General features: G+C 39.1%; 1 protein-coding gene across 3 annotated transcripts in view; it reads left to right on the top strand.

The window, feature by feature from the left end:
• EIF4ENIF1 (eukaryotic translation initiation factor 4E nuclear import factor 1) overlaps window positions 1-23,498 on the top strand; it is a 35,174-nt gene that overhangs the window by 6,815 nt on the left and 4,861 nt on the right. Inside the window, exons 3-15 of one of the 3 annotated variants that reach the window (XM_084649594.1) lie at window positions 1,293-1,366; window positions 2,164-2,291; window positions 3,071-3,366; window positions 5,830-6,031; window positions 7,953-8,128; window positions 11,927-12,062; window positions 12,413-12,592; window positions 14,915-15,144; window positions 17,782-17,853; window positions 18,342-18,525; window positions 19,090-19,169; window positions 19,915-20,054; window positions 21,135-21,219. In XM_084649594.1, coding sequence (XP_084505720.1) covers window positions 1,293-1,366; window positions 2,164-2,291; window positions 3,071-3,366; window positions 5,830-6,031; window positions 7,953-8,128; window positions 11,927-12,062; window positions 12,413-12,592; window positions 14,915-15,144; window positions 17,782-17,853; window positions 18,342-18,525; window positions 19,090-19,169; window positions 19,915-20,054; window positions 21,135-21,219 — 1,983 coding nt within the window. Of the gene's footprint in view, window positions 1-1,292; window positions 1,367-2,163; window positions 2,292-3,070; window positions 3,367-5,829; window positions 6,032-7,952; window positions 8,150-11,926; window positions 12,063-12,412; window positions 12,593-14,914; window positions 15,145-17,781; window positions 17,854-18,341; window positions 18,526-19,089; window positions 19,170-19,914; window positions 20,055-21,134; window positions 21,220-23,498 lie in introns of all 3 variants that reach the window. The other 2 variants (XM_084649593.1, XM_084649595.1) reach the window with 2 other exon arrangements.

The raw sequence follows: 23,498 nt of genomic DNA, 5'->3' as shown, positions 1-23,498 counted from the left end.
TTTTCTTTCAGACATTAAATGCTAAAAATCTGAAGGCAAGGATTCTTCATTCACTATTCTCAAATGTGGTTTAGAACAGCTTTGGGATTCCAGAATATGTAGTATTTTAATTCATTGTGACACTCTCTCCCTTTTTTCAGAGTAAACTATCTACTTGCCAATTAGCTTTCAAAAGTTTAACCAGTAAAAAGAGCTCCTCTTGACCTCTCAGGCCATGTCAATCCTATAGCCCCCATGTCAGAATAGCCCCATAGTGTTGGATGCGGCTTACACAGTGTATCCTGTATCAGTTCAGGATTTGTGCCATTTTTTAGTGCTTCAGCAGAGGGATATAACTGGCCTCGAATTATTCAAGGATTTGTATCTCCTAAATAAATTTCTGGTCCACTTAAAAATTAAGTCTTAGAGTTTCCTGCAATTAATGAAGTTTCACTACCACTGCTTCTGTCTTCATTAACTTTGAATTTGTATGTTCCAAACTCTAATTTTTTGCATTACCATGGGATGTGACTTATTTGCTCCTAGCATCAATAGCGCATAATTGGTTTTAAAATAGCTCTGAATCCTCTGCTTCAACTCTTCACGTTAAACTCGGTTCTCTGAACAGTTTGTTCAGTCAGCATCATAATGGTCAGAAAGGCATGTCCTCTCAAAGGATAAGCAATTTGAAAGAGTTCCCATTGGATTGGCTTGTGGCAACATTGTACAACCTAATTCTTAAATTTCTGACAATCCCTTTCAACAATCTCATTTCACTCAAGCCTGCCCCAGCATCGAGACAAAACAGCTTGTTGTTGCTCTTGATCAAACTGAATCTGTCACCAAACCTAATGTTATCCTTTGTTTGGGAATGCCATCTGTCTAATGTTGCTTTTCTGGAATACTAAGCTATCACTTGTGTCAATAGGCAGAGAACCCTTACTTTCCAGTGAAACTTCTAAGACAGATCTGTATTGATTCTTAATGTATATAATATAACTTAAAGGTTTATGTGAAGAAACAGCACAGCAATTGGTATTTCTACATTGTCTTGCTTCAAATTGACACTAATAGCAAATCCTACAAGTACCCAAAATAGACCTGTTGGTAGAATCTTTCAAGTATTGCAGTAATGGTAGTTGAATTGTACTTTGAACAAAAAACAGATCAATAGTTTGGAAAAACCATTCAGATTAGTTAACTTCATCTATGATATTTAAATAAACCTGTATGCTTTGGAACAAGTTTTTTGCTTTCTGTTTATATCCTATCCAAGTGAGAGTCAGAACTAACTTGCATCTTTTCCTTTCTAGGAAGAACTCTTGGATATTAAAGAGCGTCCCCACTCTAAACAGAGGCCTTCATGTCTTTCTGAAAAATATGACAGGTATGTTCTGGTCTTAAAATAAACTTGACTATCTTTAACTGGATAATCTTTTAAAAATTCCACAAGAAAAATCCTTAAAGTACTTTTAAAACTGTTTATCTTAAGTCCCCTACCAAGGCTTGTTTTAAGCTAATGCCTTTCAGAAAATAGATGTAGTGTGGGGTAGTCTGAGCAAAGTATCTTTAGCTCTATAGCTGGTATCTATACTACTCCTGTGTATGTTGACATGGTGCATAAACAATTTTTACCGGTTTCTTGGCAACATATAGCATGAGTTGTTATGGCAACTTTGATTTCTCATTTCCTTCACTTTAAGATTGAAGGCACATGAATTTCTGGCTTGAGCAAATCATTCATGCTACAAGAAGAATCTGTATAGTGGTCAGATTAGTGTCTTAACCTGCCTCATAGGCAAATGACAGTTGTAATTGGTGTGAAAGGAAGCCCTGTTAACACAACAAGATTGGAAGAGAACAAATCTTATTCTTGGAAGATAAATTGGGGATGGAACTGTCAAGTGTGAACTCGATGTTTCATACAACTTTGCATATCTTGTGTTATCTTTATACTGATATTTGATGAACTCTTCCACATTTTGCTACCTTCATAAAGATATCTAGAATACCATGTAAATGGACCAGTTTGAGGTAGGAAACGTCAGAAACGCAGATCACTAGTCTGAGTGCAACCCTTCTCGCTTAAGTATTACTGTAATGGATTAGTGGCTTAAAGTACATCTTGTCTTTGTTAAAGTGAGCACTTTCTTTAAAAAGGGTTTTGTAATTTTATTTTCCTAGTGACGGAGTGTGGGACCCTGAGAAATGGCATGCATCTCTGTACCCAAGTTCAGGGCGAACCTCACCAGTGGAAGGGTTCAAAAAAGACTTGGATTCAGACCGGACTTGTCTCATGCGCAGGATAGTTGGTGAGTGCACCATTTTTACAATATGGGGTGCTCAATAAGAACCTAGGATAGTAGCAAAATTATTCCCTCATGGTTTACAGTGGTATAAAACTGAGTGAGGGAAGTGTTAGATATAATCCTGAAGGAAAGAGGTCTAAAACTACAACTTCAGCAAAATCTCAGTTGCTTTAGCAACAGTGGGAGTGCTAGTGTAGACTGGCCACTAGTATTCTTATCACTGTGTAATTGCCTTGTTCTGTTCCCACCCCCACCCCCCACAAATAAAGCACCAGCTGCTGGTCTATTCTAGTGCTTTTACTAGTGGAAATACACTATTGGATTTCCCTGTAACTGTGTTTGAAGTTAAGGCCTCAAACTTGGCTAGGGCATTAAAGGCAGTAATTCCTCAATGTCTGTCTAAATTAATAAAACCCCTCCATATTCTAGTTTTGCGTTGATCTTTTTGGATATCATTCCATCAATGATAAATTATAATGCTTCACTTATCATGCTTTTTGTGGCAGTACTTTGAGGTTAGATTCAAGCAAGGAACCACTTGAAAATGATTTATGGCTTTATAGACATGAATTAGATATAAACCATTTTAACTTAAACACTTTGTGTTTCTCTAGGTATGGGGAAGAAACATCCATTTTCAAGTACTTGTAGCTAAAACTGGAGTATATTCCAGTGTTTTACAAATGGGCTCTGTAATGCCACTGGCTACTTGTCCAGCTTTCATGTTAATCTGTTCTCAAAATAACACAACTTCTCTAGAATACTACTCTTGCAATCTGCAGATCCTAGGGAGCGGGTGAAAGAAGATGATTTGGATGTAGTCCTAAGTCCCCAAAGGCGGAGCTTTGGAGGAGGCTGCCATGTGACTGCAGCTGTCAGCTCACGTCGAGCAGGGAGCCCTTTGGAGAAGGAGAATGATGGTGTTCGTGGTGTTGGTGGACGTAGGATTGGAAGTGGAAGAATCATCTCTGCCCGCAATTTTGATAAAGACCACCGGGGTGGTGAAAAGGACATGCGTGATTCTAGAGACACAAGGGACAGAGATCGTGAAAGGGACTACAAAGACAAGCGTTTCAGGGTTTGTTCTCATGACTGTTTTCATAATTTAATGATGGGGTGGTCTCAATCCCTGGTCTTTCAAATGAGATGATCAACTGTGGTGGCTTCTGGTGTTGGATTATCCATCTACTAGATGAGCTTGATTTTAAGCTTCCTTTTTACAGCTGTTAGATGGTGGTAACTTTTATGGCAATAACCTGAGTGAGTGAAACAGACAACTCAGGAATTTTTGGTAGTTCTGGTACCCCAAAAGTTTGACAGTTCTTGCTCCATCAGAGTAGAACCCTGCCTAGTGTATATTGTTATCAGAAAGCTGAGTTAATGTGTCTTGAACAGAATTTTTTCTTGTCTGTAGAAGGTGACATGCTCTCTTGCCATAGTTCTCTTTAAGAAATCCATTTCATAATTTAATTGGAAGCTAAGTTCCTTACCCACCATTAGGAAGTGACTTGTGCCCTGAAATATGAACGTGTATATATCTTCCAAAACTTGGTTTTAATCCTTAGAGCAACTGTGGATATTAATATAGGTGTCCAGTCCTGTTAAGCTCTTTACCTCCATGGTATCTTGGCCTGTGGAACTCATGCTCATACAAGGAGCCACATATTAACTTCTGAAGAGCCGCATGCAGCTCCGAGCCACAGGTTGGCCATCCCTGAGCTAACTGTTCATTGTGTGGAAAAGCATTTTCTTTTGGCTGTTAAATTTGCTGCCTTTCAGCTTCACTAAATGTTCTTGTGCATTTGATTGAATGTATTCTCTTAAGTAGGATAAAAGATAACTATATGGAATTGTAAAGTATCACAGGAATCTAGATTAGGTCTAGTGCTCATTAGTTTGAGAGAATGTGTTTAATGATTCTGCAATACTAAATTGGGTGATGTTGCAAATACAGCTGACACAAGTAATACAAAGGCCCAGAGCCATGAAAAATGGGCAGAAAACATTCTCCTTGAAAGTGGGGAATACAAACTAACATATCTGGGGAACAAGTTTGCATTGTAATGTGGTAACAAACAGGGTGGATTTAAAAAAACTTTTTTAAATAAACCCAGTTAAGTTGAAAAAGACAACTTAAGTTAAGGTTTAAACTTACCAATCATTTTAAGTTAAATAAAAAATAAGCATGGTTGCTGCCAAGCTTTAAAGGAAGTAGAAATGCTGGACTGGTGGAACTTGCTGGGTAAGCATCTGGAACCAGTTTGAAGTGCTAAATCAGCTTTTGACCATAGGAGCTTATGAAGATTCAGAACACTTCGAGTTTATTCAGGTAGTTCAGTTGAATGACTAGTTGGCTCCAAGTTATGGCGAGTTGAAAAAGCAGGAAAGCTTGTTTTGTTTTTTTTCTCTCTCCCAATCTATGGATAAAATCTGGGTGTCAGAGGATACAATTTACTAATTAGAAAATGTTAAAGGAGATAGTAACCAAAAACAAGCTGTTCAATTTGTTAACTAAAGATCATATTTCCATTGTTTAATAAATCAGTTTTAAATGCAAAACATGTTTGGATAAACTTTTCTTGTGTATCGGCACACTTGAGCTTTGCTTTATAAATTCAATTAAGCATAAAACCAGCATTTTAATTTCCATCCAAATACAGCTTAATACAAATCACCAGGAAAATTCTTTATCTAATAAATAAATGATGTACTGTTATCTAACAAAATAAATGTGGTGTTTAGATACTAAATTTAGTGCAGAAGCTATATATAGTTGCAAATCAGCATATTAATGGTTACCAACCAATGAGAATCAACCTTTCTTTCATAAAGAAACTAATCCTGTTTTTCTGTTCTTTAAAATTGATTTAAATCCAGGTTTCCTGCTTGCTGATTTAAATGGTTGACTTGAATCACTCTGATTCAAATCTAGCAAAAAAGCCACACAATTTTAGGGAGTCGAAGTATGTTGCTGCAAAGTGAATAGTTAGATGAGCTATAGTCACACTACTAGGGCCAGACAAAGTACCTCATTACCAGAAGTATGTTGACAAGAGCAACAAATGATTAGGGGATGGAGAATAAGAACTAAATGTATAACTCATCAAAACATACTAGGGGAATGTTACTGTGTATACTCCTTTTTTTTTTTTTTTGAACATCTGTATAAATACCATGGGGTACAGGTCAGGGAAGAGTTCTAAATAGTTAACCTAAGTAGGAGTATGAGAATTAAGAGTAGGTGATAGGACTTAAGTTCAATTGTATACCGTTTACAAACTAATAGATCTTTTAAGTAGCAGAAGCTCACTGATCTACTTAAAATTGGATAGAGTGCTAAAAAGCATACTGATTCCATTGGCAGGGAGATGCATTAAAAGATCTCATAGGTTCATTCTATCTACAGTTTCTCTAGTCTGCAAACATTTAAAATAGAACTGTTGCTTGTAAACCAACAGGAAGAAAACAAACTCTTGAGAAACATACAAATTACCTTTCTTTTTTCTGATTTCCTTCTCCATGCTATAACTACCAACTTCAGAGGGAATTTGGGGATAGTAAACGTGTCTTTGGGGAACGTAGAAGAAATGATTCCTACACTGAGGAAGAGCCAGAGTGGTTCTCTGCTGGACCTACAAGTCAGTCTGAAACCATTGAGCTCACTGGCTTTGATGATAAAATATTAGAGGAAGATCATAAAGGACGAAAACGAACAAGACGACGCACAACCTCTCTGAAGGAAGGTATGTAACAAGCAAATTGGAATGGCAAGAGGAGTTCTCTTGGACTTAAAGCTGGAAGGCAAACTTTGTCTGGTAATACTAAAAATAGTCATGACAAATTGTAGCCTTACCTATTAAATTATGGACAGGTCATGGGCAATAAACCAAAATTCAGACAGGCCATGACCTGTCCCTGACAAAATGAGGAGGGTCCAGCACCATACATCAGCTGGGGATGGGGGACCCTGGAGAGGGTCTCTGGAACCGTGACCTCCATGGCATCATTGTAGCCTTGCTAATGGGTATATAGATAGGAAAACTAAATCAAATGTAGCAGTCTTGGATTTTTAACTTAGCAGCATTGAGGGCTGCAACTGTATTCACACTTCCCAAAAACCTCAGTCCTTCATTGAGTAATGATAAACTATATGGGTTGGAAAATGTGCATCCTATGACTTGGCTTCTGATCATTCTGAAGGACAGAACTTAAGGCCAGTTCTAACTATCATTTTTGCTGTAAAAATAACATAACCTTCTGGCAAATCTGGGAGTGTCCTAATGTGGTGGTGGTCATGAGGTAACTAATGTACAACCTCTCAAGGGGGAGAAGATTGTAAGATTCTTACAGTAATACTTTTGCCTGGTGATCCTTTGGGATAGTATGCATTCTACCACCTGGACTACATCTGGCTTTGCTCTCTAGTCCTTAGATATTGCTTTGGTTGAAGAAGCAACCTTGGAAGCATCACACAAATCTGAGAAGGCTGCCATGGTAGTGAGGTTGGAACAGCAGTATTCATTATCCTTTCCTAGCAGGAGCACTAGGCATGCTGCTTTAATAAAGTGTACTTCATAGCAAAATGCCAGGCCCACAGTGGTGGCCTTGTAGAGACCTGAGGACTTCCTAAACATGCCTGAAGTAAATAATAAACTCCTTACGACTCTGTGCTAACTTCTCTAGCAAACCACATAGCCATAATTAACTCAGAGAACTAAACTGTAGACATGACTGAACGGTGGGAAGAAATCATGTCTTCTAACCTTCGATAGAATAGGATTATTGCAGCTCTGAAAGGGACACAGTCAACTTTAAAGATCCATAAGAGATTTTTCTAATTACTATAAACTATATGATACTTATGCATTTGACAGCACTACACACACTACTGCTTCTTCAGAGCACTCCTGTAAGGAATATAAGTCTCAGATGTTGTACAATAGTCTATAAACCAATAACTTTTTTGTTTGGTGGATTCTCAGAAAATATTTGAGAGGTTCTTGATTGTTATCCCAATGATGGGACCATAAGTACTTAAATAGAATATTTATAATCATGGCAGATGCCAGTCCAGATGATGCTTGCCCTTACAGGAATGGCCCTCCCTGGAGGGAGAAAAGCAGCAGGAGCTTATCTTCCCCCACCTCAGACAAGGAGTGGCAGTTGCCAGCATAGTGCAGTGGGCTGAAGAGGCCACACAACTTGTGGACACTTTCAGTAACAAACATCTGGTTGTATTTTTGGCTTTTGTCTATTTCTGTGGAGTAGGCAGGGTAAAGAAGTAGATACACAAGTAGCAATGATGCAGCAGGCTCATGGGGACACCTAAGAGAGACAGCTTGTGGCAATTCAGTAAAGCTGTTTAAAAATAGGATTTGTAACTCATTTATATAGTGATTGAAGTAGGTGAAACCAATTCTAAGATCTTAATGTCAGGGATTCTTGTATCTGTACAAAGCTTACTTTGCACAATGAGTCCCAATTCCTATTTGTGCTCTTTGGGTACTGATTGCAACATAAATTGGGTTAAATTCATGCAGTTAGCAAGATCAAAGTCTGGAACAAAAGCCACATCTGAACCCCAATCCTATGGATTAACCAGTAGATGATAATTCTCTGGTCTCTTAATTGGGAGCAATTAACTACGTACTTTTATTCTCAAAGGAATAGAATGCAATGGTGGAGTGGCAGAAGAGGATGAAGTGCAGTCTGTCCTTGCCCATGAAACTGCAGCAGATCAGGAAGTTCCCAGGGAAGCTGTTCTACAAGAACCAGCTCCAGGAGAGTTTGACTTCAATGAGTTCTTTAACCTGGATAAGAGTGTTCCTGGTTTGGCTTCGGTGAGTGAGGTTTTAGGCCAGGTATGTACGTGTGGCAGAAGCACCATCTTTAGCTACTACTGTCTTTTTCTGAACTAAAATTACTTCTTTTTTTTTTTTGTTATGGAAAAGTTTCTTGGTCCTTGTAAATACTGATGCTTTAAACAGTGAATATTCAAGATTTGGAGAAACTTTCTCATCCTGATTTTGTCAAATGAAGTATTATATAAGTATTACATATTATAGCCCATTTAGTAAAACATTAAGATGTTGCTTCTAAAATGGCTTTTCCTTCTTGGATTACTATTTCTATCTGAGCTTAAAAGAAGCACTTAATATGTGGCACAACTTAATTCCTTTTTTCTCACCCTTTTGGTAAAGGTTGCATGAGTTAATATTATGGATCTCTTTTCTAGGAGTTCCAGAACACTGTATTTGCAGGGAATGGTTATGGTGGAGCTAAAGATTTCCCATCAACATTTTTGGTTGGATTTCCTTCAGACACTGTACTTGGGTTAAAAATATAACTCACTGTCTCATTTTTCTAGTCTATTAGAATATATCCCTCTTAATCATGGATTCTCAAACACTTCAGAATAAGAGGCAGACAACCTCTGAAAATTTGTACAGTAAAGGAAGAGCCTGTTAAAATCAGCCTTTGAAGATTGATTCAAATTGAATCCAGTTAATGGATTATATAGCAGATGTTGGGTAGTATTATGGATAAACTGACATGGGAATATGTCTCATACTTAGTTGACAAGGCTTATGGGCCAACATGGCTTCATCTTATAAGGAATGTCCAGAGGCACTGTTCCATATAAAATGCAACTAACCAAGCCCCTATGGGAGGTAGAAGGATGGATACCAAAAGTAATAAGTGTCAGATTATAGGCTGAAAGAGTATGAAGCTGTGCCAATAGCATTAGCCTGCCCTGTGGTTCTAGAAAATCTTCACTTAACTAGAACTAGATTCCTTTCTATAAGAAAATCTGGAGTAGTTACTGCATTTTGATAATGGACTGACAAAACAAGTAGAGAGGTTTTGATAGATGCTATGTTGCTGAGGTCCATAAACTGTAATTGGTCACTAAATCAATTTTGAAAGACACAACTTGTGGTGCAAATGGAAGTCAACTGTTAACAGTTTCAATACTGAATCATTTAGAACATAAGAACAGCCATACTGGGTCAGACCAAAGGTCCATCTAGCACAATATCCTGTCTTCTGACAGTGGCCAATGCAAGAACAGAACGGGTAATCATTAAGTGATCCATTCCCTGTCACTCATTCCCAGCTTCTGGCAAACAGGCTAGGGACACCATCCCTTCCCATCCTGGCTAATAGGTCCATTGGTGTACCTATCCTCCATGAATTTATTTAGTTGTTGGGGGTTTATTTGTTTTTAATCCTGTTAGTCTTGGCCTTCACAACAGCCTCTGGCAAAGAGTTCCACAGGTTGACTGCATTGTCTGAATACTTTTGTTTGTTAAAACCTGCTGCCAATTTCATTTGGTAGCCCTCTAGTTCTTCTGTACTGATGGACTTTATTTTGGCTTTTGACAGAGACAGAGGCTGCAGTAACAAGTAGTCTTGGCCTGCGAATCATGGTCCAATATCTTGTCTATAGACTGGCAAAATCCTCTTCCATAACTGTCTCTAGAAAGTCATAAACTGCAACTGGCCCATTTCGTTACAAGTTGCCTTTCCCTCATGTCACTGTGAATGACTAGTTCTTGTGACTTAAGGACAAAATAAGTAATAGGCTGAAATGCTACTTCATAAGAGGCTAGTAGTAGTAGAAATTACACATCCATATTTATCTCTGACCCTCCCAGCATTGAGCCAACTAAACTCCTAGGGAGGAGGAACAATTATTTTTCAATCCCAATTCACTGGTTAGAATTAGATCAGGTAATGTTACAGAAGGATTTGAAAGGGATAGTGAGCAGGTGGTGGTTTTCACTGGGGGGGGGGAGTAGAGATTTGTTTCCTTGGAAGTGGAATTATTGAAACAAATTATCCTAAATAAGGAAGTGAGTGATTAGGCTGCAAAATGCAAACACTGGGGCTTGAAAATTGAGTCCTGGCTTAATGTTTTGTGTGGTGGGAACCAACTTTATTGCTAGATTTCAATATACCTACAGAATATACTTGCCTACTTTACTCTGAAACCGTTACCTACTTTGTTATAAAGGTAACTTTCTAGTATAATGTACAGGAAGGCCTTCAAATGTTCTTAATGGTGCATCAAACTTAACAGAGGACAGGAATTTTAAGTCTATAGGGGTGGTGACAAACCAGATTGTCTGTCTGGTTTGTGAGCTTTCAGGATGATGCCTGTTTTTGTTTTTGTTCAAAGGCAGAAACTTCAGTGGCTGATTCAGTGACCACGTGGTAGGAAAACTAGTATTTCAGTTTTCCAACTACCTAAAAATTTAGCCTTATGCACAATGTTGTGCTCGAAAAGCTATTCCACCTATTAGCAGTTGTCCTGTCCATAGGCTTTCTTGTGACCATTATTTTCCCAGTTGTACCATATAGATGTATATGAAATGGATAAAGATTATACCTTTCTATAGAACTGTTAGACTGTTCAGGTTCTTCCAGCTCAACTTTTTTCAACTTTACATGTATGACCAAATGGAATCAAGATGCCAACCACAAGTAAATGGTTTCATGCTTGGCTCATCTGACAAAGAATTGAGTTTCTTCTCATCTTGGACTGAATGAAACACCAAGGAAATTAAATCAACAAAGCATTGTCTACACCGTGAATGAGGTCCCACACTGTGAGACAGTAAAGGTTGCTTGGGATAAACTTGATGCTCTTGGGACTCTGGCAGAGTTTTTTTGAAAAATTAATTTTATACCAGTCAAATATGCATTAACTTGCAAAATGGAAGTGCTTTAGCTTATATTTAAAAGGTCCCTTGCCACATATCGCTGCTTCTGAACTACTTCTAGCAACCAGTGTAGAACTGACAAAGTGGCTTATACTGACAATAATGTTGGAATTGTACTTGGCTGTTTAGCTTCTAAAAAGCTTCAGTTGTTAAACTGACCGTCAGTAATCTCCAAGAATGAATGAACTCTCTACTGCTCTCTCTTCATTAGAGTAAGGTACTTCCTGTTTGCTACTTCTGCAAACAATATTTGACAGAACTGAAGGTGATTGGATAACCAACATGGCAGAACACAGGTGGTAGTATAAGCTTCCATACAGGGTCTTGTCAATATGCCTTTCCTTCTCCTGAAGAACAACTTCTAAGTGTTAGAGTATCTTTCTTCACTGAGGCTTACCTCCTGTTTCTGCAGAAGATACTGTATTTTTATGTGGGCCCCTCTTCACTTGAACTCGTATAACCTGAGTGCTCATCATAGGTCATTGAGCCATGGAGTCAAGTGTTAGCCCTTGGGAGAGTAGTTAATTTTTGGACCAATGACTGAAGATTCTGGCAATTGAATATTAATCTGTCAGCTGTTCTGGTAAAGTGGAATTTGCAATAATGGCTTAATCAGAGTTTCAGAATATAAAATATGGAACAGACTTCATTTTGTACAGATAGAAAATGCATGATTGATTATACCAGCACACTGGTTACACAGAAATATGGTACAACTTCTGGGACGGGGGGGAAACAAATGATAGCTTAAAACCTACTTCAAATCCTAAATTCTGGGAGTGTAACATCAGGTCAGCAGCAGCAAAGGAATTTTACAAGTTACACAGTAAGTGTCCCTCATCTTTCAAACCCTCCCATTCTTTCTTCTGTTAAGAGTTTTGTCTAAAACTTTCTCTCTTCCCCATGATATAGATGATAGAAGATGTGCTGGGGGAAGGTTCGATGTCTTCTAGCAGGTTCAGTAGGTGGTTCTCTAATCCTAGTCGTTCTGGAAGTCACTCTAGCAGCCTGAGATCCACACCACATGAAGAACTGGAGAGGCTAGCAGGTAAAATTGTCTAACTTTTGTAGTGTCATTTAATCTCTGTACTCATGTCTCCACATTTTTCCCTATGCATTCTTTCAGTGAGAACGTGGTAGATAAGAATATATGGTAATTAACTTTTCCACAGTTTAATCATTCAAAAAATGTCCTTTTGGAAGCAGCTGGAGTGTACAGCTTTAGTCTCATCTGCAAAAGATCTCATCACTTCTCACTGTATTTTCCAGCTGATCTCAGGCAGGGGGTGAGAGTCATGATTTTCAGTGAAGTATTAAGCTTAGTAGCCAGTATGTAGTCATCTTGAGACATTTAGTTGGTAAATTGATGTGGCAGTGCTCCTGGTTTTGCTGTTTCAGGTCTAGAGCAAGCAATTCTCTCCCCTGGCCAGAACCCTGGAAACTACTTTGCTCCCATTCCATTGGAAGACCATTCTGAAAACAAAGTGGACATCCTTGAGATGCTACAGAAAGCCAAAGTGGACTTAAAACCTCTCCTCTCAAGTCTTTCAGCCAACAAGGAAAAGCTTAGAGAGAGCAGTAAGTGCCTCTTCAGATATTGTGGAGTTCCTGTGGTGGCATTCTGGAAAACCTTTTGCCTTGATCTGGCAAACCTTGATTACTGAGGTTCAGAAGTAGGAAGTACTACAAGTTTACTTACACTTCAGAAAACCCACTGGCCCACAAATCTCAGTTATGATGATTCCATCACTGACTTTTTCCATCCTAATCATAGGATGACATCAGCAGGATTTTCATCATGAACATGCTCATTAGCCTGTGCTACTTTAATACATCAAGATTGTGCAAATCTTGATGTATAAATGAGTTTCCAGCTTTACTGTTCCTGGCATCTAGACTGGTCTTCACATTAGACAGTGGTAAAATGTCAGCATTCCTAAACTTACTTGACACTTGAATTCCTATTATGCAGCTCTTCCTAAAACTTGCACCATGAGTTTTTTGCCAAGTACCTGTATGCTGGATCACAAAGTGATCCTGGGAGTCTCAGTATCTAAAATGGGACCAATGAATTTAAGGTGTATGCAGGCCCAGAGCAGCTTTTTCAGGTATATCTGGTAAAATTTCCCATAAACCATTTCAGGGAACTGTACCAACACTTCTGGCACAATAGTCTAAAAGTTCACTTAAGTCTTCAAAGAATTGTGGCTCATAAACACGTTTTCAGAAGCAGCTCTACTAGGGAAAACAACTCCAGTAGTGTAGGAATGCAACAAGGATTGGAACTGACTTTTATTATTGTATCAATGTTAAACCAATATCTAATTAAGAAGGGAATTGTTTCCTTCCATAGTGCTTCTATTCTACTGAAGTCAGATACAACCTTTTCAATATTAATTATAGTAGATTCAGTGCCAGTTTTAACTAGGCACAGGTTTAAGGGCATGCATACACATTGCCGATTTGCATGCTCATTGGGCCTGTTGCATGTGCATATGCAAACAGAACATAAGTGCACATACTGTTGTGAAACTTGAGGTTTAATTGCCAAATCTTTCAATTGCATTGGCAAGCAGCATGTATTGCCATGTAAACTTTAAATTGCTGTGCTAAGCAAAACTTGAAATGCTGCCTGATATGAGTGATGGAAATATGGAGGAACAGGAATTCATCCAACAAAAGTATTGCAAACACTTCTGACCAGCATCCAGTTTGGGGAGCAGGAAGTGCCTGGTGAACATTGGAGGAAAGCTCTCCCCAATTTGGCTTTCAAATATTGAACTAAATCTGAACGTAGAATTCTGCTCAGACTTCTACCTTTACCACAAAAGCCTTCTAATTGTTACATATTCATCACAGAACAAGGATAAAGACTTCTGTTCACTCTTATGTCAAAGTACCTGACATGGGGATCCCCAATGACAAAATACTAATCAAGCACTTGAGAAATTATTGGTGTTTTCTCTCTGTTGGTTAGTCTCTCCTCCAGCATTCAGCCTTTTTCCCTCATGCCCTGTAGTGCATGTCAGAAGTCCCTCTCCTGTCTCATGGCCATACTTCCAGTAAGTCTTCTACTTTCCAGATCAGCATCTCTTACAGAAACCCATTGGATATTCCTATCTTTTCCTCCCTTAATCTTCAAGGTACCCATATATGTTGCCATCTGTTCACATCCGTGCATAACCAAAGGATGTCAGGCACTGGTATATGGAGAAAATAATGAGCAGTACTTACTGATGCTTGTTCCTTATTTTGTTGGCACTTCTAGAAATCTTTCCCATGACCCACAATGGCTTTAGTTTTCTTTGGGAAACTTAAGCCTGGTTGAAAACGTATGCAGTTCAAATTCCAATCATGTGATTGTCTAAAGTGTGTATATTTCCAGGTATGTATTTTCTCTTCAAACAATAGCCATCACTTATATGGCTGTAAAAGTCTGGTTTCCTGAAGTATAAGATAAATTATAATCTATGCATACTTGTAACACAATAGCAAATGACTTTATTTAAATCTACAATAATCTGTATTAAAAAAAACTCACTAATACATTTGCTGACTGTACTTCCTGCTAAGAATTCACTGTCTGTGAAAACTGCAGAATGAAATGTCTTCCCTTCCTAAACTTCCAAGTCTCAAGATAAAGAAGAACTTAAAAAATTCAGCTAAAATTAAAGATGCTTGTAAAGACTTACGTGCCTAATTGTTCATGGCTCAGGTTATTTTTAATTTGAATGAGAATATTGTAATGTAGGTCAAACAGTGGCTTGAAACCAAAGGTACAGCCAGAACTAGCTTCACATATTCATGACACATCACCAGATCTCCACCCCTTCTATACACTGGTGCATATGCTTGTAAAGTGAGCACCTAGTTTAACTGTCTTCCCCTTCCACTTCTCAGCACATTCAGGAGTTGTACTTTCAGTGGAAGAAGTAGAAGCTGGGCTAAAAGGCCTGAAAATGGACCAGGAGGGGAAAAATGCTGCTCCATTCATGGCACAGCAGATGGAGGAAGCCCTGAATGTGGCTGGCTCCAGACAGCTCAAGAAAGATGGAGATATGTCTGCATTTAATAAATTAGTCAGCAGCATGAAGGCAAGTGGGACTCTACCATCACAGCCCAAGGTCAATGTAAGTAACAAATTCCTGACACTAAAATATAAACAGATCCATGACAAGGTACAGGAAATGAACCGGAAGTGCCTCAGCATGTCTCTGATTTCATATTAACCATTGGTTGGATATGATGGGGTGATGGTAAATATACTGGCCTTGAGAATGAAATTAGTAATATTAAGTGAGATTATTTCTGGGGAGATGTTGGCAACTGGACCCCTTCCATGTAGGGGATCACTGACCAGAAGAGCTATGTGCATGTTTTCCAGTTTAGTCTGTAGCTGAACACCTCCAAAGTTTCTAGTAGTTAAAATTTAATAGTGTTGTCTAATCAGACAGATGCTAGACTTCACAAGTGGACCTCGACTGAAGATTTAGGAAGTCTGCTCAGTCTGACCCCCAAGCTAACGGGCAAAGTTCTAGATCTTGCTTGACAAAAATCACATCTCATTTTACAAAAAATTGGCCATTTTGGTTAGGGGAGAAGGCTTATCTCTGCACTTAGTCTTGCCCAAAAAGTTATGCCTTGAAGGGTTAACTTGTATCTTTCTGTTGAAGGTTTATTTCTGTTGCACATTGCACAAAGCACATGTGTTAATGACCTTATAGAGAACACTACCTAATACTGCTTTTTCCTCTTTGTGTTAGTGGAACTGTTGGAGCAGTTTCCCCAGTAGAAACACTGAGATCAGTTGGGCCTCCTGCACTACTTCAGATGATAGCAGTAATACTTGTAATAGTCAGGTGCTCTGAAACCTCTTGGCTTTAATGAGTATTTGTACAATTGTGTTAATACAGATACAGTGTACAATACTAAGACTGTTAAATTTTAAAATAGCACATCTTTTTACTTAATGGAGTAAATCATGACTATCTCTAACATGAGGTAGACTGAGAATTATACTAAACTTTAATCTTTCAGAAAACAAATGTGATCTCTGTATCCAGTAGGAAGTATTTGATGCATTATTGTGACTTCAGACTATAAATGCACTTTAAACCAATGGATCTTTAGTTATTGTAAAAATGGTGGCAAAACTTGAATATGGTGTCTTATGTATTTGTTTAACTTCAGATTTAGTCAGTTGATTTCTTTGTTTTTAATTTCCAAACTTGCAAACAACCTGGAATTTGAAAGTCAACTTCATGATTTTTCTTAATCACTTGTAAGACTTCTCAGGACAACTCATGCTCTTCACTATACCTATCCAACCTCTAACTTTCTATACAGAACCATATATGAAGGCAAAATTAAGAAAGTGGGGTTTCAGAAGTGTAACTTGAGGTATGAATTTGGCCTGTAGAATTATTGCTGTGAACTTATTTTATAGTCAGGTTTTATCTTGCTAAAATGGCGCAACACATGGCAGAAACTGAGCATAGTTAATCTGGAAGGCACAAAGACACACATACAACTCACTTACTGTCTTTAGACACAGGTCAAAAGAACCACACTGTTGTGATTTTAACAAAATTCAGCTTTTCTCATCTAGTCCAGTGCAATCTCTCTCCAATCTGCAAACACCAGTTTATGCATATCTGGAAGGTTTGGGGTTTATGACTTGTGGGTCTCTAAAGACTCTTGAAACAAACTTTCCATGTAAGTGCAATAGAGGTTTTCATACACTATAAATGCACTCATTTAGTACTGGTCTCTCTGCTGGAATTGGAAGTTTCTCTGGGATAATGGATTGCACAAATTAAGAACTGGAGTATGTGCATGATAGCTGTAGGAAAAAGGAGGGCTTTTCCATGTCCCAGTCTATAAACCCTTTGATTTTTTTTTCCAAATGTTGACAATATCAAGGCATGTAGTCTTGTATAGTTACAAAGTTTGTAACTATACATCTATTAAATAGAAATTGCTTATCTGTTAAACTAATGTTGTACCAAAATTAAAAAATTTCAACATAATTGTCACTCACACATATTGGAAAGAGGGATGAGAGGACAAGGTTATTTTGCTATTTTGTATCTTTTGTTTTGCTGGACTACTCATTCAAGCTTCAACATTGTATTTGATCAGAAGCAAACTGGGTGAGTGGGAAGATTTTTATAGCAAGGTATGTCGGGCATCTTAATTTATTTCATCACTTGGTTAATTTTTACATCCCCCATAGATTACCATGCAAGCATCAAGATAATCAATTTTATGCATCAGAAATGGACTCAAAGTATTCTAGATCAGATCTCACCTCTTTTCATATGGTGGACTGACTCCCCTGTCACCCACAATTTCCTATCATCCTTATGGCAACTATAGCATAACTTACAAAGTATTTCACAAATTTAGCTACCTATGCAATTTAACGGATAAAAGCTAGTGAAGCCTGCACTGACAGCACTTGACAATTTAGAAAATCTGTTGGACCTCAGTCAGACCTACAATCAGCAGTTTTAACTGGGACCCATCTGAGCTGTTTAGCTAGCAGTGCTCATCAGACTTAAATTATGAAATTGTAATTATCAGTGGGATAAGAAGGTGGTTTGACTCTTAATGAAGTATGTACAAGGATCTTTATCACGACATCTTGTGGTGGATGTCCCCTAAGTTATGGGAATGGTGTGGGTTCTGAACCTCCTTATTATAATCAAATCTTTACAAACTACATGCAGATGTGAGAAACTGTTTGTTTTTTTTTTTTAACTTAGCAAAGCCTTGAAAGCCACTTGATGTCTCCTTCTGAGATCCCAGGCCAACCTCTCCCAAAGAACATTTTGCAGGTATTTCTTTTTGAGATTGTCACCTTGAAATGCTCCTTTACTCTCTTGTGTGAGAAGCAAAAGATCATCCCAAAATGTGATTTTTTTACACACATTGTGGATTGCAATAGGGATATCAATAGTCAGATTCATTCCCACCAGACAGAAGCAGAAAAAGCATATAGGAGAGATGACATGCTAAGTCATTGACAAGATTGAGAACTAGCTATTCAAAACTTGCCACGACAACTGTCCGGAATATCGGAACAGAATTTTCCAGACAATAGAACTTTTATGAGGGAAAAACACTAAAATTACAGAGATTAGTTTCTTCTGTTAAAGAGAAGCTGGATGGGCCATTAAACTTAACTTGACAGACTTCATGTACACACTTACGTTGTATGTGTATAGCTGTCAATGTGGCACAAGTACTACTGTCTGCAGATTGTATGAAAACTATATAAATATGTCAATATTTGACCGCTATTCATTACTTTTTTTTCTCCAAGGAACTTCTTGGTCCACCCATTGCCAGACCTGCTTCATCCAATGTTCTTAGTGGCTTGATAGGTGGCTTGGAACCTGCAGCATCTTTGCTGAGCCAACGAGCACTTTCCCCTCCAATTTCACAGGTGTTTCCAACTCGGGCTGCTTCTGCAGACTATCTCCGTCATAGGATCCCCTCACCAATTGGTAAGAGACTGCTTCTAGCATGCAGAACTTCTTATAGGGAAGAGGAGATGGATTTTCTTTTGAAGCTTCAGTTTTAAAGCTGAATTCAGAGAATCACTTTGGTCAGTAACATCTAACACTTAATGGGTGACTACCTTAAGGGCCATCTGTCTCCTCTGCCTCTTCAAAGAATCCCATCTGCTGCTGATGAAGTCTGAAAACTCCAACTGACTTGGTTGGACCTTGATAGTACTGCAAATTAAAGACTAATTATACTTTATACTGTAGACCACAGTGCTATGAACAAGAAAATACTTTTTCAGGCACTGGCTGGCACAGTCTAGTGCAAAGAGCATAGCTTGCTTCCCAGGGCAGCTGAGACAAATGCCTTGATGCTTTGCACAGATCTGCAAGTAAGCTAGAGTGGTATTGAGGAGCTTCAAAAGCAATCCATCTAACCACCTTTTGAATCAAGGAAGGTAACTGGGGAGAGGGCTGGAGTCAAGGGAGGATAAATGTCTATTCTAAAACTAGAAAATAGATAAAAATAGATAATAAATAGATAAAGTTGTCGTCATTCTATAGGTTTTGGACCAAGTTCTCAGCAATTGCTCAGTGATCCATTTCAGGGGATGCGGAAGTCAATGAGCCCAGTTGCTTCACAGGTTAGATTCAGTGATTTCTGAAACTTAAATATTTATTAATGAGCACCTTTTTTTTAACCATTTCTTGCAGGACCTATTGGGAATGTAGGGGGTTTGAATGATGGAATGCTAATTCTTTCATATTGGCAGTTACCATGAAGATGCTACTTGTAGTTGAATCAGGAGGGGAGGGATAGCTCATTGGTTTGAGCATTTGGCCTGCTAAACCCAGGGTTGTGAGTTCAATCCTTGAGGGGGCCATTTAGGGATCTGGGGCAAATATTGGGGACTGGTCCCACTTTGAGCAGGGGGTTGGACTAGATGACCTCCTGAGGTCCCTTCCAACTCTGATATTCTATGATTCAATCTTTAGTTCTGATGAAGCATGATATTCAGCACCTCACTCTTGCACTCCTGGGGGAGATGTGCTTCAGCCTTGGATCGTGAGAATGCACTTGCCATCATTTCCAGTCTGATAACACTGTTGCTGGGCCCAGTGGGCCTATTCTCAAATGTCTTTAGAACTATGTGTACTTTTTTGCAACAGTATATTGAGATGAATTGGAGACAGTAACTCAGTGGTGCAAGTTTAACTTTCAGATGAACTTACTAAAATGTCTGCCACTCCTGTTGACTGTGTAGTTGTGAGTACTTTCAACTATTTCAAACCTTTGTATTTCCTTTTATGGAATAGTGCAAGATCTGGGATAAAAAATAAATAAGTTTCACTAAGATTCTAATGCCGCCTCCTCCTCCTTGACTTCAGATGAGTCCACTGGAGATGCAGCAAGCTGCCTTAGAGGGACTAGTTCTACCACATGATTTAGCCATGCAGGCAGCAAATTTCTACCAACCAGGTTTTGGCAAACCACAAATGGACAAAAGCAGAGATGGCTTCAGGAACAGGTGAGATTCTAAACTTGCTTGACTGGAAAACACTTATGATAGTGCATGCCTTTCACCTTTTCTATGCCCTGTTCCTTTTCAGTGGAGTCCATTGCTCATTACCCTTCCTCAATAATGATGTACTTTGGTTTCAAGGCACCTATTCTAGCGTTATTGCCAGGAAGTTATATTGGCTTATGGTGTGATGTAAAGCAGACTAATGTGCCTGACTAGAAAATAGGATTTCAGAACTTATGTCATGGAAGATAAAGAAACAGTCCTAGTAAACATCATCATATGGAAAAACCTGAGCTTTTAATTGCAGCTGACAAGTAAAACACCTTGTTCTCGTGGCTCAGTGGCTAGGCAAGTGTATGCATTGCCATAGGCCAAAGTAATAAAGCTGATCTTGGAATTTGCTTGCTAAGCAATAGAGCTCAAGCATAGCATGAAATATGTATCTTTGTGGGTAAACAGGCCATCCACTTTACATATAACCTCTTTGCTAGGACTTGATAATTCACCTGCTATGTCCACCTTGAAAGCTGGTTGTCTAGCATCTTGGCTGGCTTTCATGGACTGAGGTATATTAAACACCCTTTACAGCAAAGCACTCATCTTGAGTCTACTTCTAATGTAATTAGAACTTGTAGAATGAGAAGCCAAAAAACTAGAACTACTGGAAGATACATGACATTTTAAGCTTATTCAGAAGCTAATGGCTATAAAGACCAGAACTATAAAATAAGATTGTGTGAAAAATCTTAACTAAACTCCAAAACTACTGGATAGAAAATTGAATCTAGTCCTCCTTTACCCACAAGTGAAAATGGCAATTAGGAAAAATCAGCTGTACAGGCTTTTCTTGAACAGCACAATGACTACTTCATTGTTTTTGAAGCAGGAAATTATTATTTGCACTTAAATGGCAATGTGATCTATAAAGGGTGAAATTTGGAGATACCGCATTGATACCTGGGCAGTCACTAATTTTGGTATATCCTAAATTATACCTATTTTTTTAGCATCAAAAAGGTGAAAAGCAGGATTACCAAGACTATAATGCTGCCTTCACCTCTTAACATTCATGTCTGTTCATAGGCAGCAGCGAGTGACGAAGTCTCCAGCACCAGGCCACAGAGGGAATGCATCTTCTCCAGCTCCTAGTGCATCCATCACTAGCATGGTCAGTACTTGCATCAATGTTTCCTTAATATGGAGAGGAAGAGGGTTAACTTTAAAGCAGCATACTACCATTCTTGAAATACCTTGCCATTGATGCTATTCTTGAAATACCTCGTAAATAACTTATGATAGGATTAATGCAGTTTGAGAATAACTACTTGTGGCTTGGATGAGTTCATCTCTATTGGCACACTGGATGACCATATACAATATGGTCATCCAAGTGTTAGTCATTCTACTTCCTTAACCTCATTTGGATTACCTCTTAGATTTGGAACAATGTCCTCAGCCTCTCATTGATTTAATATGAAAATTCAGGCCTTCATGTTAATCCTCGAAATTTAGGTTTTCATGACTAGTGATTTTTAGGTGTCTTAATGTTTGAGTTCCCAACGTGGGACACAGTGTGTGTTGTTGTCCCATCCTGTTCTCTCCCTCTCTCCTTGCCCCCCCCCCCCAAAAAAACCAAATACTAAGCACTTGCATTCTATCACATAGGTGGTGGGCAAACTACAGCCCACATCCAGTCCATGGGACCATCCTGCCTGGCCCTGGAGCTCCTGGCTGAGGAGGCTAGCTGCCAGCCCTTTGGGCAGTGTGGCTGCAAGCTGCCAGCCCTCTGGGCGACAGTTGGATAGAGGGTGAGGGGGCAGTTAGGGGCAGGAGGGCCCTGGCGGGGGGGTGAGGGGGCAGAGACCAGGCTGTCTGGGGAGGCACAGCCTCACCAACCTGGCCCTCCATACAGTTTTGGAACCCTAATGTGGCCCTCAGGCCAAAAAGTTTGCCCACTCCTGCTCTATCAGATCATGAGTTAAGAATCTAGAATCTTAACTACTCTTGAATTTGGGCCTTTACTAGAAACATTAAATGGCAATTAATTCAACTGAAATTATGTAGGACTTAAATCTATGAAAGTAGCTTTGTCATCCGTTAATCCACAATTGAACAAAAATAAAGGTTTTGACATTTGAGTTTAAGTAAAATATGCACTACAGTACAGAAAAGTCCCCTCTTGATATAAGGACAATAGTTCCCTAGCTGGTCTGCAGAGCACTTGCTGGTAGCCCATAGCAAGAAGTCTGGCCACCACATTCTGGTTCTTTCAAGCTGCTGCATCAAACAGCTAAAAATACACCTATCTAATAACTGGTTCCATGTAGGCAATTGTTATAGTTGCCACAAAGATGTGTAATTTTGGGAGGGGAAGTGCCTTTCATGAGAATCTAAGGGCCTGTCTACACTGGGAGTTATCCACTGAAAGTGGATTAGAGCTAAACCAGAATAAGTCCCTCTTGTCACTATATGGAGTTACTCAGGAATAGCTACTGTGCTTTAAATTCACACCCTCTCTTAATCTGAATTGCCTGTCAAGTGCAGACAAATCCTTAAGTATACACAATGAGAACCCTTGTTCTAAATCTCTGGGCTCTTCTAGTACAAAGTAAACTCATGCACTTCTGGTAAAATGAGATTCATAAAAAGTAAAAGCAGAAAATAAACCCAGAATAGTGAAGACAAGCAAAACAATCTTGGTTGGGGGCTCAACCACATTAGGCATGACAGGAAATGTTGCCTTTAAGTGCGGAATGTTTATTTGAAGGGAAAATACTGATTACTGGGATGCATGTGACCTTGTGCAGGGTTGCAAAAAAAGTCTCTATTTGCAGACTAACAGATATAATGCCTAATACAGTAACTCCTCACTTAACATTGTAGTTATGTTCCTGAAAAATGCAACTTTAAGCAAAACTATGTTAAGCGAATCCAATTTCCCCATAAGAATTAATGTAAATGGGGGGTTAAGTTCCAGGGAAACTGTTTTCACCAGACAAACTCACTTATATATTCACTCAAACAACTTAATACTGTACACAGCGATGATTGTGAAGCTTAGTTGAGGTGGTGAAGTAAGAGGGTTGGATATTTCCCAGGGAATGCCTTGTTCTTAATGTAGCCTCTCACTCTACAAGGCAGCACAAATGAGGGGAGACAGCACAGCACAGGCCCACACCCTGTGTGTGGGGGAGAGAGAGATGCACATTGCCCTTTAAGTATGCTGATGGCATTCTAAGTACATTGCCTTTAAAAAGATCAGGAAGTTGAGATAGCAGCTGCAGCCAGCAAGCTCTATCTGTCCTGTCCCCACCCTGCTCTATATGGAGAAGGGGTAAGCAACTGGGGGGGCAGGAGTAGGGGGAGGGGATAGCCCCCCTTCTATCCTCCCCTGCACAGCAAGCAGGAGGCTCCCAGGAGCAGCATATGGCAGTGCAGGGAGGGAGA

This window comes from Lepidochelys olivacea (assembly GCF_965140295.1).
Source record: "Lepidochelys olivacea isolate rLepOli2 genome assembly, chromosome: 15".
In the NCBI taxonomy this organism is placed as follows: Eukaryota; Metazoa; Chordata; order Testudines; family Cheloniidae; genus Lepidochelys; species Lepidochelys olivacea.
Note: the sequence above shows the minus strand (reverse complement) of the source record. Positions and strands in the feature narration are given on the sequence as shown.